This window comes from Ovis canadensis, chromosome X (assembly GCF_042477335.2).
Source record: "Ovis canadensis isolate MfBH-ARS-UI-01 breed Bighorn chromosome X, ARS-UI_OviCan_v2, whole genome shotgun sequence".
NCBI lineage: Eukaryota > Metazoa > Chordata > Mammalia > Artiodactyla > Bovidae > Ovis > Ovis canadensis.
In genome coordinates, this window is record NC_091727.1 from 39,176,362 (window position 1) to 39,195,548 (window position 19,187).

Here is a 19,187-nt window from a genome sequence, read left to right on the forward strand (position 1 = left end):
GGTAAATGGGGAAGAAAATAAGTGTAGTGCTAACAGAAGCTATGGAACAGCTGCCCTGAAAGTTTACCATGTGCTTGGAACAAAGGCTTTTATACATGTCAGGTTAACTGCATGATAATAAGAGAGGTAAGTGTTATATCCCCATTTCACAAATGAATACATTAAGGTTCAGTGACTCTTTTGGTGTCAAGTGTCAATCTCAAGTCTGCCTGGACTTTACAGGTTTTCCACTCGGTCTGACTATGAAGAGCTTCAGTTTGATCAACATCAGGGCTCAATAAACTTTTTCTGTAAAAGGCCACACAGCAAACATCTTAGGCTTTGTGGCCATATGGTCTCCGTCCTAATAATCAAACTCTGCCACTGAAGTGTGAAAGTAGCCACAGGCAATACATAAATGAATGGTTTTAAGAAAAAGGCTACTGAGAGATGAAGCTGGAAAAGCAGGTGGGAGTTACATGGGATATTTACATTTATTAAAAAAAAAAGACTAGGGATCCTCTGAAGACACTGGAGCAGATGGGAACTAAACGGCACCTGAAGGAGATCAACAAAGAAAAGTATGAACCAGGACAGACTGGAGATGGCAGAGAGGAAGTTTAGAAAATAGTATACTGTTTAAAGTCATGGTCTCAGCCTTATGCTTGACTGAGAAAACAGAAGTCATCAGACCTGATCTGTTTTATCTTCTCACCACCAAACGTACACATTTACCTATATTTTCCTGTTAAAATGTAGGATGTGTCTTTCCTCTTAACAAAGACTGTTCTGTATGCCAGCCCCTCCTGTCTTCTCAAGCGCTTTGCACCTTTGGTTACACTCTCTCTCATGTGCTGCCAGTCTCTCTGGAACTACTGGTTCATGCCCATTAGCATACACATACACTCTCATATTTCCCACTCCCTCCACATCTCCCTCTAGCTCCCTCTAGCCTAGCCGCCCCATTTCTCTGCTCCTCGTCATGACCAAAATAGGCAAAAGAACTATCTACACACTTTATCGCCCCTTCGCTTCCTCGTTTCCCTTTCACGCCTCAACTTTTAACACTCTGCCTTCTGTCCTGATCTTTCCCTGGAACTACTCTTGTCAGGATCACCAAAAATGTCCATGATGCCAGATCCATGGGATGCTTCTTTGCACTCCTTTTTCTTGAGCTTTGAGCGGTACTTTGAATTTGTGACCCAACTCTCTCCTCATTTTCCTCCTCCTGCCCTACTGGCTGCTAAGGTTGAGAAAAGTGGCTTTGCTGGTCCTCCCTCTCCTACCCTCTAAGCATCAGACAGTCTCGAGGCAAAATGCTGAGCCCTCTTTTCTTCCTGCTCTACTCTCTATAGTGATGTCACCAACTTCCATGCATTATAAATATCATCTCCATGTTGATGGTTTCCAAATTTCTATCTCTTTGTCCAGACCTCTATTCTGAATGTCACACTTTAATTTTCAACAGCCTGCTTGATAGGTCTGCTTGGATGCCTCACAGGGATCTCAAAGTCAGTTTTTAACTTTTTTCCTTCAAAGCAGTCAACCATCCTTCTGCTTACACATCTATGTGTAATTTATTAACAAGTTTAACAAGTTCACCTGGTTCTATGTCTAAAATGTATTTCCCATGGGCTCTTTTTTATATCCACTGTGAACACCTTAGGTCTGTACATCATCTCTTGCAAAAGGCTCTGAAGTTTTCTTCCCACCTCTAGTCTGGTATCCCTGCATCCACATGTAGGCAAAAATGATCATCTTAAAACATAAATGGGATTGGAGCACATTACTCCACTGTTTAAAATCCTTTAATGACTTTCTATTACACTTAAGAAAAACACTCAAATCACTTAGGCCTCTCATGGCCTATAAAACCATGAATATATTTTTGCTGTCTCTTTTTCCAACATCATGGTGTCCTGTCTTTCACTTCACTCTTGATTTTCCTTCACTCACTTTCTCTTCAACCCCAATGATCTTCTTTCGTTTTCCTATAGACTGCCTTTAACTACATTATTTTCTTTGCCTGGAATAGACACATCCTCTCTCTTTGTGTGGTTATTTTCTTATCCCTTGTTTTAGCTTGAATGTCACCTTCTCATCTATGTCTTCCCTAACCTCCTTATCTCCATAAGAAACACCGAAGTCCGCAAATAACTTAGAAGTCGTCACAGTATATGTTGGATGTGTGCTCAGTCAGTCGTGTCTGACTCAGTGTGACCCCAAGGACTGTAGACTGTCAGGCTCCTCTGTCCATGGAATTTTGTAAGCAAGAATACTGGAGTGGGTTGCCATTTCCTCCTCCAGGGATACAACTTTCAAAATACTTCTTATTAAGTTTGTTTGTTTGACCATTACATCTATTACTGTGGGCAGGAATCCCTCAGAAGAAATGGAGTAGCCATCATGGTCAACAAAAGAGTCCGAAATGTAGTACTTGGATGCAATCTCAAAAACGACAGAATGATCTCTGTTCGTCTCCAAGGCAAACCATTCAATATCACAGTTATCCAAGTCTATGCCCCAACCGGTAACGCTGAAGAAACTGAAGTTGAACGGTTTTATGAAGACCTACAAGATCTTTTAGAACTAACAACCAAAAAAGATGTCCTCTTCATTATAGGGGACTGGAATGCAAAAGTAGGAAGTCAAGAAACACCTGGAGTAACAGGCAAATTTGGCCTTGGAATGCAGAATGAAGCAGGGCAAAGACTAATAGAGTTTTGCCAAGAAAATGCACTGGTCATAGCAAACACCCTCTTCCAACAACACAAGAGAAGACTCTACACATGGACATCACGAGATGGTCAACTCCAAAATCAGATTGATTATATTCTTTGCAGCCAAAGATGGAGAAGCTCTATACAGTCAACAAAAACAAGACCAGGAGCTCACTGTGGCTCAGATCATGAACTCCTTATTGCCAAATTCAGACTTAAACTGAAGAAAGCAGGGAAAACTGCTAGGCCATTCAGGTATGACCTAAATCAAATCCCTTATGATTATACAGTGGAAGTGAGAAATAGATTTAACGGTCCAGATCTGATAGATAGAATACCCGATGAACTATGGAATGAGGTTCGTGACATTGTACAGGAGACAGGGATCAAGACCATCCCCATGGAAAAGAAATGCAAAAATGCAAAATGGCTGTCTGGGGAGGCCTTACAAATGGCTGTGAGAAGAAGAGAGGTGAAAGCAAAGGAGAAAAGGAAAGATATAAGCATCTGAATGCAGAGTTCCAAAGAACAGCAAGGAGAGATAAGAAAGCCTTCTTCAGCGATCAAAGCAAAGAAATAGAGGAAAACAACAGAATGAGAAAGACTAGAGATCTCTTCAAGAAAATTAGAGATACCAAGGGAACATTTCATGCAAAGATGGGCTCGATAAAGGACAGAAATGGTCTGGACCTAACAGAAGCAGAAGATATTAAGAAGAGGTGGCAAGAATACACGGAAGAACTGTACAAAAAAGATCTTCACGACCCGGATAATCATGATGATGTGATCACTAATCTAGAGCCAGACATCTTGGAATGTGAAGTCAAGTGGGCCTTAGAAAGCATCACTACGAACAAAGCTAGTAGAGGTGATGGAATTTCAGTGGAGCTGTTTCAAATCCTGAAAGATGATGCTGTAAAAGTGCTGCATTCAACATGCCAGCAAGTTTGGAAAACTCAGCAGTGGCCATAGGACTGGAAAAGGTCAGTTTTCATTCCAATCCCAAAGAAAGGCAATGCCAAAGAACGCTCAAACTACCACACAATTGCCCTCATCTCACATGCTAGTAAAGTAATGCTCAAAATTCTCCAAGCCAGGCTTCAGCAATACGTGAACGGTGAACTCCCTGATGTTCAAGCTGGTTTTAGAAAAGGCAGAGGAACCAGAGATCAAATTGCCAAAATCTGCTGGATCATGGAAAAAGCAAGAGAGTTCCAGGAAAACATCTATTTCTGCTTTATTGACTATGCCAAAGCCTTTGACTATGTGGATCACAATAAACTGTGAAAAATTCTGAAAGAGATGGGAATACCAGACCACCTGACCTGCCTCTTGAGGAATCTGTATGCAGGTCAGGAAGCAACAGTTAGAACTGGACATGGAACAACAGACTGGTTCCAAATAGGAAAAGGAGTACGTCAAGGTTGTATATTGTCACCCTGCTTATTTAACTTCTATGCAGAGTACATCATGAGAAACACTGGACTGGAAGAAACACAAGCTGGAATCAACATTGCTGGGAGAAATATCAATAACCTCAGATATGCAGATGACACCACCCTTATGGCAGAAAGTGAAGAGGAGCTAAAAAGCCTCTTGATGAAAGTGAAAGAGGAGAGTGAAAAAGTTGGCTTAAAGCTCAACATTCAGAAAACGAAGATCATGGCATCTGGTCCCATCACTTCATGGGAATAGATGGGGAAACAGTGGAAACAGTGTCAGACTTTGTTTTTGGGGGCTCCAAAATCACTGCAGATGGTGACTGCAGCCAGGAAATTAAAAGATGCTTACTCCTTGGAAGAAAAGTTATGACCAACCTAGATAGTATATTCAAAAGCAGAGACATTACTTTACCGACTAAGGTCCATCTAGTCAAGGCTATGGTTTTTCCAGTAGTCATGTATGGATGTGAGAGTTGGACTGTGAAGAAGGCTGAGGGCCTAAGAATTGATGCATTTGAACTGTGGTGTTGGAGGAGACTCTTGAGAGTCCCTTGGACTGCAAGGAGATCCAACCAGTCCATTCTGAAGGAGATCAGTCCTGGGTGTTCTTTGGAAGGAATGATGCTAAAGCTGAAGCTCCAGTACTTTGGACACCTCATGCAAAGAGTTGACTCACTGGAAAAGACTCTGATGCTGGGAGAGATTGGGGGCAGGAGGAGAAGGGGACAACCCAGGATGAGATGGCTGGATGGCATCACGGACTCGATGGACGTGAGTCTGAGTGAACTCCGGGAGATGGTGATGGATAGGGAGGCCTGGCGTGCTGCGATTCATGGGGTCGCAAAGAGTTGGACACAACTGAGGGACTGAACTGAACTGAACTGAAGTTTGTTTGTTTTAGTAAACAGTCACAAGAAGATAAGGGATGGCTTTTCCTTTTACTCTAAAAAATTCTATCTTCACAATCTAATCTCTGGAAGTGGCAAACAACTTGCCCCAAACCATAAACTTCTCTTTTCCTTGCACACACTGTTGTCAGAATCTACTTTTCCCATGTACAGGGCTGAAGTGATTCTTATCTCCAAAGGAAACACAAAAGTTGTGGTGAGATGTAAGAAACCCTGCTCCTTATCAGGGTCCTAGATGTAGGGAATATTCCATTCCCATGGTCCCCAGTTCTTGCCTGAGTTCCTGATCCTTTGTTACCTCAACCTTTTCTGTAGGTTCCTGAGCCCAAAGATATTAAAATGATCTGTCCCACTGTTTTTAATTCCAGATGCCCAGATTATCTTCTTAATTCCAACCCTACTGCTTACTCTGTTTTCCTAGTCCTGGCTTCCTGCCCTGTCCCTATCATCTGAGCACATGGCATGTGGCAACATAAACACATTCTTAAGATACATATAGTTAATAAATGTTGGAGCTGGCATCTGCTCCCAGATCAATTGGACTCTACATCCCATACTCCTAACCATGATGCTATATAGCTTTAATACATAACTTCACATAGGGCCAGAAGACCTGTATGCAAATCCTGTTCATTTCCTTTATAAAACTGAGTGACCTTGGGCAAGTCACTCAATCTCTTCAAGCCTTGTTTTTCTCTTATGTAAAAATGAAGAATCTAACTCCCACCTATTTTGGGTTGCTTCTGCGTTTAAAGGTGATAATGTAAGAGAAGGTGATATGTATGTTATACACTGCTCTATAAAGATATGCTGCTGTCATCACATGGGATTTTTAAGGTCATCAGAGATGCTTTCTATTAGTCAGAGTATTCCTGGATTTGAATTCAAATGAGATGTCAGTCTCTAACTAGGAAGAAAATAACTTAAGTGGAGAAAAAACATCTGAAGATGAACATGAAAACAGTAGGAATAAATGGTACATTTCTTCTGAGAGCAAGCAGAGTATCAAATGTTACCTGGTTCCATTGGGGGCATAGAGTTCTCATTTTCAGATATCGTTTTCTCTAGCAGGTTACTTGCAGACATAGAGAAAGGAATTAAGTGAGGCGAAAAACAAATGGGCTGTGGGGAAGTCCCTTCAACTGGAGGTAGTGTTCCTGTCATTCGAATAGAGTCTGGGGATTTCTCCTTTAAAGCAAACAGATTAAATAAACTGTTAGATGATGTTATATACTTAATATTGATGTAAACTACCCTGAGGTTGCAAAAACTATTGAAGAGAGAGACTTCAAATTGGCCAATGTCCTACAATGTTCACTCTTTAATAATCCCCAAGGGCTCAAAAATGTTTTGTTTTGTTGCCTCTGTGTCTAAGTTGCTCTAAATCATCAATCTGTAGGTATGTTTTTCACAAGATGGGGAAAAGCATATGTGTGTTTTCTCTGCCTTCCCTGAAAAAAAACAGTTACTCAGGAAAACACAAACCAACTACAAAATACTTACAGGATATTTCTTAATTTTTCCATATATACTTTTTCATAATAAAAAGCCAAATGTAACTTTTTACCTCTAAAGGCATACATTTGGGAATTTAAAGTAATTTTTATTAAAAGAGGAATGTCTCCTTTAAAAATTACTTGGGATTTTACTTTTTAAAATATAAGTGTCATTGTAATGATCATTTTAAAGCACAGAATGAGAATCCCTAAATTTAATTAAGAAAGAACATTCCCTCTCAACCCAAAGTCCTTATTTTTTGTTTTCAACCTTTCATTATTTATAATATATAACCTTTCACTGCTCATGAGGTATTAGCTTTAAAAGACAAAAGCAAAATAGAAGTCAATTCACATACGGTTGAGACAACAATTTAGCAGTACCACTGTCTACAAAGGTTTTCTATGATCATTTCAATTTTCTAATTTGTTTGTTTAACAGTTTAGTTCTGAGTTTTCTTTAAAAGTTTGTAAGCCATTAATTCTAATCATTTTATATAGTAAATTTATCTAAGAAGACCCTTCTTTGGTTTAAAAAAGAAAATAAATTTGTTTTCTTCCAGTTTTCTTTGCAGCACTAGACAGTGTTATTATATAGAACAGGTCACAAATGTACCCTCTTTCTACGGCGCACACGTGCTGATAAAGATCTCTGCAGTATGTTTTCTAAAGGCGGATCACTGATGGGCACATATATAGCTGAAGGTAAGCAATAATCATCGATTTCATCTGACTCAATGTCTTCTGCCATACCAAGTCGTGGAGTAGCAAAAACTAGCATGTGACATCCACCACAAGCAACCTGCAGCATAAATTCACGGGTAAATTAATTAACATTGGCTTCAAACACAAATGGGTTTTTAACAGTTTTTAGCTACAAAACATTAACTTAGCAGTAGACTTCCTAGACTGAATGACTGAATCTCTCTTTCTCCCCCTCTCCCTCCACACACACACACACACACACACACACATACACACACAAAACACATCAGTTACAATATATATTCTTTAAAAACTATTACTGAAAATTAGACCAGATTTATACATCATTGTACTTTCAACTGAATATATAGTATAGAGAAAAAACTATCTGGCACATCATATTTCTCTTTATAAGTTAGAAAGGGCTATTTTAATCTTGGAGCAACACTAACAACTTGAAAAAAATCAGAGAAGTTCTACTTAAAAATAAGGGACCCATGGGTCATGTCAATGTATGGCAAAAACCATCACAATATTGTAAAGTAATTATCCTCCAATTAAAATAAATAAATTAACAAATTATTTATTTTAATTGGAATTTTTAAAAAAAGAAATAAGGGACCCATGAATATATCAGTCTCTTGGTATAAACATGTCTTCAAGCCTTTCTCTTTACGTGACGCTTTCTTAAGTTTAATGCTTAGAAGTCCCAAGAGCAAAATGCAATCATGCACAATGGTGAAAGAATGAAAAACGTAATCAACATCTTAAGGACTTTAAGAAATAAGTAATTTTCAATAAAATGCTTAAAAAAAAACATTGTGTAGTGTTTACAATAAAAAGACTTCTGGTATCTTCATAGTGCTCTACATTGCAACATAGAACAGCATACTCTGAACCTTTCCTTCATAATATTTCCAAAGTTAAAATTGATCTGTTTTATGTATAGTATTTAAAAAAACTTATCTTCCCCATAAGATTATACAGGGGCTTCCCTGGTGGCTAGATTATAAAGAATCTTTCTGAAATGCGGGAGACCCGGATTCAATCCCTGGGTTGGAAAGATCCCCTGGAGAAGGGAATGGCAACCCACACCAGTATTCTTGCCTAGAGAGTCCCATGGACAGAGGAGCCTGGTGGGATACAGTCCCTGGGGTTGTAAAGAGTTGGACACAACTGAGCAACCAACACACACACACACACAAGATTATAAGCTCAGTGAGTGAGAATCTGGTCTCAGTGTTCATCATTGCATGCTCTATATTTCTCATCCTCAGTCCAGTATTTTGTACCAAGCAGGTATTCATCAAATAGGTGTCAAATCATGGAATGGGAAGTGTTCCACAGTATGAGGCTCTGAGCCTTTAGGGAACAAATTCCAAGTGATATTGTTAGGGGAAGCACACTGACTGAAACCACCCACCCTGGCCAGGCACCACAGTAACCATTTGCATGAGTTGTTTTACGACAGGAGGTCCTGCTAAGGAACACAGAACTAGTAAGCTACCACCAACCAGAAGAGTTCGGGAAAGGTCAAAAGGAGAAACCACATGTCCGACCACCTCCCAGAATCCTTCTCTCTGGCATCTATCTTGGCTAAACAAGGCATGCACCACCAGGAAGGGCTCTTGAGTCAGAATGACTGGCTAAAGACAACCTGGAAACTAATCCTATCACCATAAAACCTGAGACCATGTGGCAGAGCTGTTCTCCTGGGTTCCCTTACCCTATTGCTCTCTGCCTGGGCACCCTCTCCCAATAAAATCTCTTGCTTTGTCAGCACATGTGTCTCCTCAGACAATTCATTTCAGAGTGTTAGACAAGAGCCCAGTTCTGGACCCTAGAAGGGGTCCCCCTTCCTGCAACAATATTATCATCAGTGTGTGTGTGCATGTGTGTGTGTCTGTGGTGTGTGTGCACTCTGTTGCTCAATCGTGTCTGACTCTTTGCAACCCCATGGACTGTAGCCTGCCAGGCTCCTCTGTCTGTGGGATTTTCTAGGCAAAAGTACTGGAGTGGATTGCCATTTCCTCTTCCAGGGGATATTCCTGACTCAGGGATTGAACTCAAGTCTCTTGCATCTCCTGCATTGCTGGTGGATTCTTTACCACTGTGCCACCTGGGAAGCCCTTATTATCATCACAGACTAAACAAAATTTTCATCTATAGTTCTTAATTGGCAACTGTTAGAAACAACAGAGATATGGTGCCTGATGCGGACAATACTGAAACAACACTTTATCCAAATAGCACTTAGCTAAATAAAGTATTTTCAAAACTTGTCATTTATTATCAGCAGGATCTGAGGGTCTGAATATTATCTAACCCAACAAACATTTACAGATGACAACTATGAGTGAGGAAAAACACTAGGAAAAGGACAGATTTTCAGTGTTGTGATGTCTGACATTTGACCTTTAGGACACTAGTGTATTCACTAGATAAAGCCATGTTATTATTTCATCTAAACATAAAAGGACTCATTTTCTAAGAAATCCCAAAAGAATCAAATATAGGAGTATGAACATGGAAACAGGGAAATGTGAAGCCCTTACCAAATGTACTATATACTTCAAAAAATTAGAACACAAAGTGGGAAGGAACTGATTGGCAAAATTCTCCATTCCGAGTCCTAGTTTTCCGTGTCGACCATCTCCAAAAGTATACAAAAGGCCTGATTCTAAAATGAAAAAAAAGAGAATTATGAAAGTTACTTTGATGGATCTATTTGTAAACAGCAAATATATTAACTGACATTGCAACTTTCCCCTCATATTCTGCATTGAAGTTACTCTGGTCCATTGATGTCTCCACACTTTCTACGGCTTCTGTTGTCCACACATAACATTAGGCAACAGATACCGCGAGAATCAATCACTAGCACTTGGTGGCTTGTGAAGTTGAGACCCAGTCCTGCAAGGTGTTGTATGGAGTAGCAGCAATCCAGAATGAGTTCTCATGATAAATACCACCTTTTCAAAGAGAAGGAGATTTTTGTATTCTGACCTTCTACATCCCAATTCATTTTCTTTTTTCCTCAGGTCATTGATTAGGTGAGGGTTTATCAACTCTGGCACTACAGACATTTGAGGTTCAATAATTCCCAACTGTATGGGTTTGTCCTGTGCCTTGTGGACTGTTCAGCAATATCCATGGCTTCTATTAAATGCCCGTACAATACCCCACCTCTGCAACTGTGACAATCAAAAATATCTCCAACATTGCCATGTGTCCCCTGGGGAGACCAAAACACCACTAGACTAGATTAATCCTCTCCCTTACTTCTGCTTCAGGGTTGTGGAAAGCTCCTGAAGGAAATGCCATAAACCAACCATGCTGCTTGTTGAGGATACCAATATTGGGGGGGTCCCCTACACAGCCGGGCCCAAGATAATGATGAGTAATTCTGTCACCTCACCAGTTAATCTTTTTGTCTGCGGCCATAGCAGCTAGCCTGAACCTTCACTCCTCAAGCCTTTCCTTCATACTCTCCATCTCAAGTGAGGTAAGCGCCATGGAAGTAGAAATAAAGGAAATGGCGCCAGTACAGGTACAGAGGAGGGGCTCTCCCTCTAATCCACTGATTAGGAAAGGCTTTCAAACTGAAGCTGAAAGGATCAGGGTTTAGCTACAAGAAGGAGGGAGCAAAGGATTTTTCAGGCAGAGGCCAGCATCACATATCAAGCAGAGAAAGAATAACACAGTCAAGAAGCCACGAGGCAACCAATGTGTCTGGGAGCACAAAGGGGAGAGTAGTATGAGATGAGTCTGAAGAGGTAAGGAGGAGCCACATGGCAGAGTATCTTATTAGCTCATATTAAGCATTTTTGAACTCTATATTAAGAACAAGTGAAAGTGGAAGTTGCTCACTCATGTCCAACTCTTTGTGACCCCATGGACTATACAATCCATGGAATTCTCCAGGCCAGAATACTGTAGTGGATAGCCTTTCCCTTTTCCAGGGGAGCTTCCCAACCCAGGGATCGAACCCAGGTCTCCTGCACTACAGGCGGATGCTTTACCATCTAAGCCACCAGGGAAGCCTAAGAACACTAGAGTGGGTAGCCTATCCCTTCTCCAAGGGATCTTCCTGACCCAGGAATCGAACCAGGGTCTCCTGCATTGCAGGTGGATTCTAAGGCAGATATTAAGAACACCAATAACGTAAATGAATGGTTTTAAGCTGGGAAATGACAAGATCATATTTGGGAACTTGCACTTTAAGATGGCAAAGTAACTGTATACTAAAAAAAGCCAAGAGAATTATCTGAAAAAATAACCATAGTTCACTGAGGTGGCAAGTTCAAAACTTAATATATTAAAAATAAATAGATTCCCTATAAATAATTAATAAACCAGCATTTAGATTCTCAATTTAGATTATAATCTTACTACCAGGTATTTGTTTTTTTCTTTACATGTACTCCCTATTTTTGCTGCTTTCCTCCTTTTTTTGACCCTGATTTCTGCATTCACCAGGGCTTCCCTGGTGGCTCAGCTGGTAAAGAATCCGCCTGCAATGCGGGAGACCTGGGTTTGATCCCTAGGTTGGGAAGATCCCCTGGAGAAGGGAATGGCTACCCACTCCAGTATTCTGGCCTGGAGAATTCCATGGACATTGTAGTCCATGGGGTTGCAAAGAGTCAGACACGACTGAGTGACTTTCACTTCCCTTGCTCAAAATGTTAAGGTGTTTTTTTTTTTTTAAACTTGAGTGTCTTTAGCCAGAAAAAATAAGCTCTGATCAAGCTGCCTGATCACACTTCCAACCTCAGAGAGCTTTTAAAAACATGAACCACTGGCTATAATGGGGAACTGGTAAGAACTTACTGATAACTCACTACATACCTCTCATTAGTCCTGAACAACAACAACAACAAAACTCATAACACCTACCCCTGCAGAGGATTCATGACCAAAACAGTCAAATAAAATTAATATTCAATTATTTGTGCTATAATTTCTTTTATCAGGAGGAAAGGTATTACAAAATTTTAACTAAATAACCTAATTATATGTTAGAGGATCTGTAAAAAGTGTGTATTTATTATTGTGGTGACCCAAGGATGAAAGAGCAGATAAAACCAAGGAGGGTCTTTTAATGCAGAAATGGAAAAACCAGACCCTTATCGTCCTTCCCTCCCCCATGTTGTAACTATTAATGGAACAGTATAACCGGTCTCCCTTCCTACCCCATTCAGTTCAGTTCAGTCACTCAGTCGTGTCCAACTCTTTGCGACCCCATGGACTGTAGCACGCCAGGCCTCCCTGTCCATCACCAACTCCTGGAATTTGCTCAAACTCATGTCCATTGAGTCAGTGATGCCATCCAACCATCTCACCCTCTGTAGTCCCCTTCTCCTCTCGCCTTCAATTTCTCCCAGCATCAGGGTCTTTTAAGTCAGTTCTTTGCATCAGGTTGCCAAAGTGCTGGAGTTTCTGCTTCAACATCAGTCCTTCCAATGAATATTCAGGACTGATCTCCTTTAGGATGGACTGGTCGGATCTCCTTGCAGTCCAAGGGACTCTCAAGAGTCTTCTCCAACATCATAGTTCAAAAGCATCAATTCTTTCGTGCTCAGCTTTCTTTGTAGTCCAACTCTCACATCCATACACTTATCCCACCCAGTATACAAGCCTCATCCAATCAGCAAATGACCCACAAGATCCCTATCCCATTCCTTGTACCCCGGGTATAAAAGTGTACTGAGGACCCCTGTTAAATGTCGGTTCTTCCTTGAGCTGGCCCACTGTTCTAACAGTGTCTCCCACTCTAATAAACTTTATTTTTCTCTCATTCTGTCTCATATCTTGAAATTCTTTTCCAGCCTGCGCCTGGACCATGACAACTATCAGTGGCAATTTAGAGTTGATGGAAAATGGCAGCAAGGACAGAGAAACCGAGCTTAAGGGCCCAGCCATAAGTCATACATTATCAACAACTTTTCTGGGACTATGAATGAATAATTCTTTACATTCTATATAGTTCAATTTCATGCTACATTAACAAGGACTTCAATGTAGTAACAAGGATGTACATTAACAAGGACTTTAATGTAATGGGCTTCCCTTGTGGCTCAGATGGTAAAGAATCTGCCTGCAATACAAAAGACCCAGGTTTGATCCCTGGGTTGGGAAGATCCCCTAGAGAAGGAAATGGCAATCCACTCCAGTATTCTTGCCTAGAGAATTCCATAGACAGAGTAGCCTGGTGGACTACAGTCCACGGGGTCACAAAGAGTCGGACACGACTGAGCGACTACACTTTCGACTATACTTTTAACAAGGACACTGATACTAGAAAATGGGCAACCAGAGCTCTCTGAAAGATTCTTTGGGGAAGAAGGGCCAGTACATGGTAGTACCTTATATTTGCTGATCCCCACTTCCCCTAACCAGATACCATTAGATGAGTTCCATCATAGCAGAAACCTTTGTAAAAGAGGGAGGAAAACACAGAAATACCAGTATCTGGATTATTTCAAAATATTATATGCTGCTGCTGCTGCTGCTGCTAAGGTGCATCAGTCGTGTCTGACTCTGTGCGACCCCATAGACGGCAGCCCAAAAGGCTCCTCTGTCCCTGGGATTCTCCAGGCAAGAGTACTGTAGTGGGTTGCCATTGCCTTCTCCGAAATATTATATGAGTTATGACTTTTTAATGCTTTGCTTTTTCGATCGAAATGTGAGCTACAAATACAAAAATTACAGAGCCTTTTGTTCCAAAGCAATTAAAATTGTGCAGTCAGTGAGTGACTCTCACTGGGTGAGTCAGTCGTTTTAGGGAAGCACCTTTACTGAGTCCTACGCTGGCAGCACCTAGTTTCTGAGGTTGAGAAGTAGGCCCAAGCAGCATCTTCCCAGACAAAAGGAGAAACTATAGAGCAGAAGAGCGAGCACTGCTAGCACTGTGGAGAGAGCACGGAAGTCACGCCTGAAAACACCTCCTAGTGGCAGAAGCATTCTAAGAATTTACTCAGCCTGAATGGTACTGTCAGATTGAACACGGAGAATTTTTTTAAATAAGTTCCTTCTTAGGAGATTTTCCCCCTTGGCATGAGCAGAGTTCAGAGCCTTCAAATCAATAGTTTCAAAAAGACTCCAGCTTTCTGCCAAAGTATAATACTATGGTCTCACCTCTGGGAGCACTGACTTATTTTGAGGCTCTAAATCTTCAGATCATTTACACTGATTTTAAATTGAACTAAAATATGAGAAAGGAGTTTACAACTTTACACATTGGCATATTAAACAAGGAACTACATTCTCACTTATTAATTCCTTTGTTTAAGTTAGATACATTCATTTATATAGTTGTTTATTTTGTAATAAATATACCCAGTTCCAATAAGTATATTAACAGAAATTTGATCTGTACCTGTTATCAAAGCTGTGTGATTTTCTCCACAGCAAACATGACTTATTTTCTTATCCTTAACACTCTCAATGACTTTGGGTTCCGAAGTTTCAAAGGTGAAAGTGCCAAGACCCAGTTGACCAAACTGTCCCAGCCCAAAGGTGTACACGGCTTTCTCTGAAAGGGGAGAGGCAAATACAAGAAAAGGATTTCAGAGATACAGATACTGTCATCATTATATCTGGAAAAATGGTGACATTCCCTCTTCTATCAAGTACGTTAAGGGTCTCTCAAGGAAACATTCATGTAAGAATACCCAACACTTACCTATACATTCGATAAAGGAAGAGAAAAATGACAAGGTACACAGTTGTAACAATTATGTCATGGGCCTAACATATAATGATAGAAGGAACTGCTAAATACACAAAAGCCAGTGAAACTGAAAAAGTCTCTATAATTACCATTCAGTCAAAAAGCATCAACTGTCTAAGCTAATTCCTTTCACTGACTTAAATAAACGAATAGTGTTTCCCACAGAAAAAATCCTTACTTTTAACAGTAGTTTAATGGAATAACCTATTTTAGGAAACAATCTCAGAGGAGAATTTGCATGAGAATTAAAACTTACAGCAGATATGCTACATTTATTCACAGGTAAAACTCATTTAGGGCTTCCCTAGTGGCTCAGCTGGTAAAGAATCCACCTGCAATGCAGGAGACCCCAGTTTGATTCCTGGGTTGGGAAGATCTACTGGAAAAGGGATAGGCTACCCACTCCAGTGTTCTTGGGCTTCCCTGGTGCCTCAGATGGTAAAGCATCTGCCTGCAATGCAGGAGACCTGGGTTCGACCTCTGGATTGGTAAGATCCCCTAGAGGAGGGCATGGCCACCCACTCCACTATTCTTGCCTGAAGAATCCATGGACAGAGGAGCCTGGTGGGCTACAGTCCATGGGATTGCAAAGACTTGGACACGACTGAGCTCCTAAGCAAAGCACAGCACAAAGCTCATTTATTAGGAAGTGCAAGAATAATCAGAGAAAGGGAAAAGCCTTTCCTCTATATTATTTAAATTAAAAAAAATTATTGAAGTATAGTTGATTTACAATGTTGTGCTAATTACTGCTATACAGTAAAGTGATTCAATTACACATATACATATATTCTTTTCATATTCTTTTCCGAAACTCCAGTACTTTGGCCATCTCATGCAAAGAGTTGACTCATTGGAAAAGACTCTGATGCTGGGAGGGATTGGGGGCAGGAGGAAAAGGGGACGACAGAGGATGAGATGGCTGGATGGCATCACTGACTCGATGGACTTGAGTCTGAGTGAACTCCGGGAGTTGGTGATGGACAGGGAGGCCTGGCGAGCTGCGATTCATGGGGTCACAAAGAGTCGGACATGACTGAGCGACTGAACTGAACTGAACTGAATATAAAATATGACCTTGCTGTTTATCCATCCTATGCGATAGTAGTAGTTTTGAAGTGATTCCAAACGAACTCCAATAATTTAGTAAGTATTAGCTCATGTAGTCTTGAGAAATGGAAGAGCATAAGAACAGGATAAACAAGTGGTGATCTAAGTGTCCTTTTAGACACACAATGCTTCCGGGCCCCTGCCTTAGGAAGCACAGTGTCTGCTGCATTTGTGTGCTTCTCCGCAGTGCAACACATTGCCTCTCCTGCTGCAGTTATAGAAGCAAGAGTTTCAGATTCAAGTAGAAGCCCAAACCTTCATTAATACTAGCTGTGGCAAGCAGACAAGCTACTTAAATTCCCTAATGCTATAATCCCTTCTAAAAGAGCTGCTGCAAGGATTAAATGAGAAAACATACAGGAAGGTTCAAAAACACAATGGGACAGTCAGTTGTAAAATAACATTTTTCTAAAAAGTAATTATCTAATCAACTCACCTTATTGTGACAACACAGGATACTGATGAACACATAACTATTGTCATATAGTTTTACATTTTTCTTTCTAATGTCTACTTCATGAGTAAGACACAATGATATTATTTCTTAAAGACAACATAGTGTGTCAAGGATATGAAGCCACACTGAGGCAATGGCAAACAGACCTTTATTTTAGTGTAAAAACACTATCTCTCGTAAAACTAATAATCACAGCATATCTCCAATTCTGAATATTCAGCTTAATAGGAGGATGTTGGGTAAGTGAAAAAACTGTCTATCTCGAGCTGGCCAACAATCACTCCAAGTTTCTTGGGCTGTCTGACAATAGCCTGTGAAATTAGGCCGTTCAGGCACACTGAATCAAGTTACAAAAGTTTTGCCCTTTCTTTGTTCCCTTGTGTGCTTGAATGACTAGCAACGACAATAGTTTCTATTATTTTTAAATGACTGAAGACTCTTACCTAAGGACATTATATACAAAAATCAATATAATTTTTAGTCATCCTAGCTTTGTAACATTTTTAACAATGTAATTCAATGTTAATAAATAATACTGTCTTAGGAAAACAGATTTGATTAGTTGGCTTCAGATAAATATTACTCTAATTTCACAGAATACATTTCATTTCACAACTAGATACTTGTGTAGCCCTGTAGAGATCTTAAGTTTGTCTAAACATAATCTGGAGAAGTTAAGTTCTTATTTTCTTTGGGGCCCAGACTTCATTGTGAACCCAATCTAATAACCAAGCCTTTCTGGTCTTCTGATAACTGCTGTGGATGACATACAAAATGATATGAATCACTTGGTCTCACTTAGTTTGTCCCAGTTCCAGTCTGATACTTTCTCAACAGCAATCCATTGTTTCCCTGACTATTGTTACAACCAGTAGCTGTATTGTGTAATCTATCATAGTTATATCAAAATATCAAGTTTTAAATAAATTTATCAACAATGAACTAATTAAAATTATCTTTAAAGTATTTTATTGACTTTAAGATCAATAAAGTCTGATCTAAATAGACTTTAAGATCAGAATTACAGACACAAGAAAAAACAAAGCTGGGGAGGGCCCCCAAAGAATCATCTAATCCAAGCCCCTCCCTTTAGTTAAGAGAACCATTTAGAACAGATGATTAGCTATTCTTGGCTTTATGGTCTTGCAAAGTATCCGATAACTCTTAGGTATTTAACTTAGTACTTACTCAAACTGATGATCATATACTCTTTAGGTCCATTTCTTTATCAATTAGGACTAAATATTTAATATTTCTATCCATACTGCTTCAGAACACAGGTTTCTCATGAGGACTGGCTCATAATAAAGCCTTCAAAGGTCCATGGATAAATTTTTAAAAATAGGCAAAGTAGTGAATTTTCCATACAGATAAATTTTTACAATTTAAGGGGATGTCTTTTATTATAAAATTAAGAGCTTTTAAATTTTTGTTTTGAAAATGACCCTTATTTTATGATATAATGGTGAAAACAGATTCATTTTTTTTGCAATGTCCATATTTAGCCAAATGCAAACTGGAAGTTGGCAATCTTCTCTAGGTCTTCATATTCTCTTACAAAATAAAAAACTTAAAATATAAAAACGTTAATGGTCTGTGAGATTCAAAAGTCTCCAAAAATCTGGAGAAAACAATCAGGTTCTGGCAATATGGTTTTTAACTTCAAAACAAAGTTCACAGAAAGCTAAATGTCTATTATACTATAAGAAAATATCATACTTATGTGTACTTATGTGCACTTTTTAAATTTTAAGTATAATTAAAATATTATCTTGAAAATATTTTATAATATATGGTTTAATGACACGTTATTATATAGTCAACATTACGTCCTTCAGAATAACCTTCAATCACTTAATAAATTCTTTCTATAATCTTTGTATAAACCAGAGAAAATACATGACATAATAAATTGCATTTCTGCCTACAGAATAAATTTTCAGATAATTTATAAAGATTAAAGTTTAATTCCTAAAATAAATCTTTCAGAAATTATATAAAAATTCACTTTATCAGCAGAAGTTAAAAAAAAACTTAAACTTCAGAATTATTTCCAAATTTAGAGTGGAGGACCTGGAAAAAAACATTTCTCACTTTGAAAATATTCCATCTGGAAATTGCAGTTCTGGGAAACCATAGCTTTATAAGCATGACTAGGACTAGAATAGGAAGTCAAGGAAAAGTGATGTAAGAGAGGAAAATCTAAAGATAATATACAGCTTAATCACCTGGCAACATTTCAGCATTATCACCTAAGAATTGGATGTTATTTAAAAATTTGTCTAGAACACTTCTAGCTTTGGGCTACTGAAGATTAAGTGGTGACTTCAAAAACTGTTTCTTTTTACTAAAAAGTATCATAATTATTCACTACCTAACTGCATTACCTCTATACTCATCTAAAATAAATCTAATGCTGAACAAATCTGAGAGCATCAATGTAAGCATATTAATAGGCAGTATATTTTAATTATACTGACTAGCATCCTAGGAAGTCACATGTCATACCAAAAACAAAATTCAGAAGCCAAAAGGGACATTATCATTAAGGTTCTAACTCTGTATTCTTATCTGTAATTTACAATCTTAACTCCCTTTAATGAATTACTATAACAGACATAAACATCACAAAGAAATC

General features: G+C 39.2%; 1 protein-coding gene across 9 annotated transcripts in view; it reads right to left on the reverse strand.

Moving 5' to 3' along the window:
* The window catches only part of RPGR (retinitis pigmentosa GTPase regulator), an 85,053-nt gene that overhangs the window by 52,689 nt on the left and 13,177 nt on the right, over positions 1 to 19,187 (reverse strand). For all 9 annotated transcript variants that reach the window (XM_070289883.1, XM_070289878.1, XM_070289886.1 and 6 more), the window contains exons 8-11: positions 14,629 to 14,784; positions 9,806 to 9,930; positions 7,162 to 7,347; positions 6,066 to 6,237 (exon numbers count right to left, since the gene is read on the reverse strand). In XM_070289883.1, the coding sequence (XP_070145984.1) occupies positions 6,066 to 6,237; positions 7,162 to 7,347; positions 9,806 to 9,930; positions 14,629 to 14,784 (639 nt within the window). The remainder of the gene's footprint in view (positions 1 to 6,065; positions 6,238 to 7,161; positions 7,348 to 9,805; positions 9,931 to 14,628; positions 14,785 to 19,187) is intronic.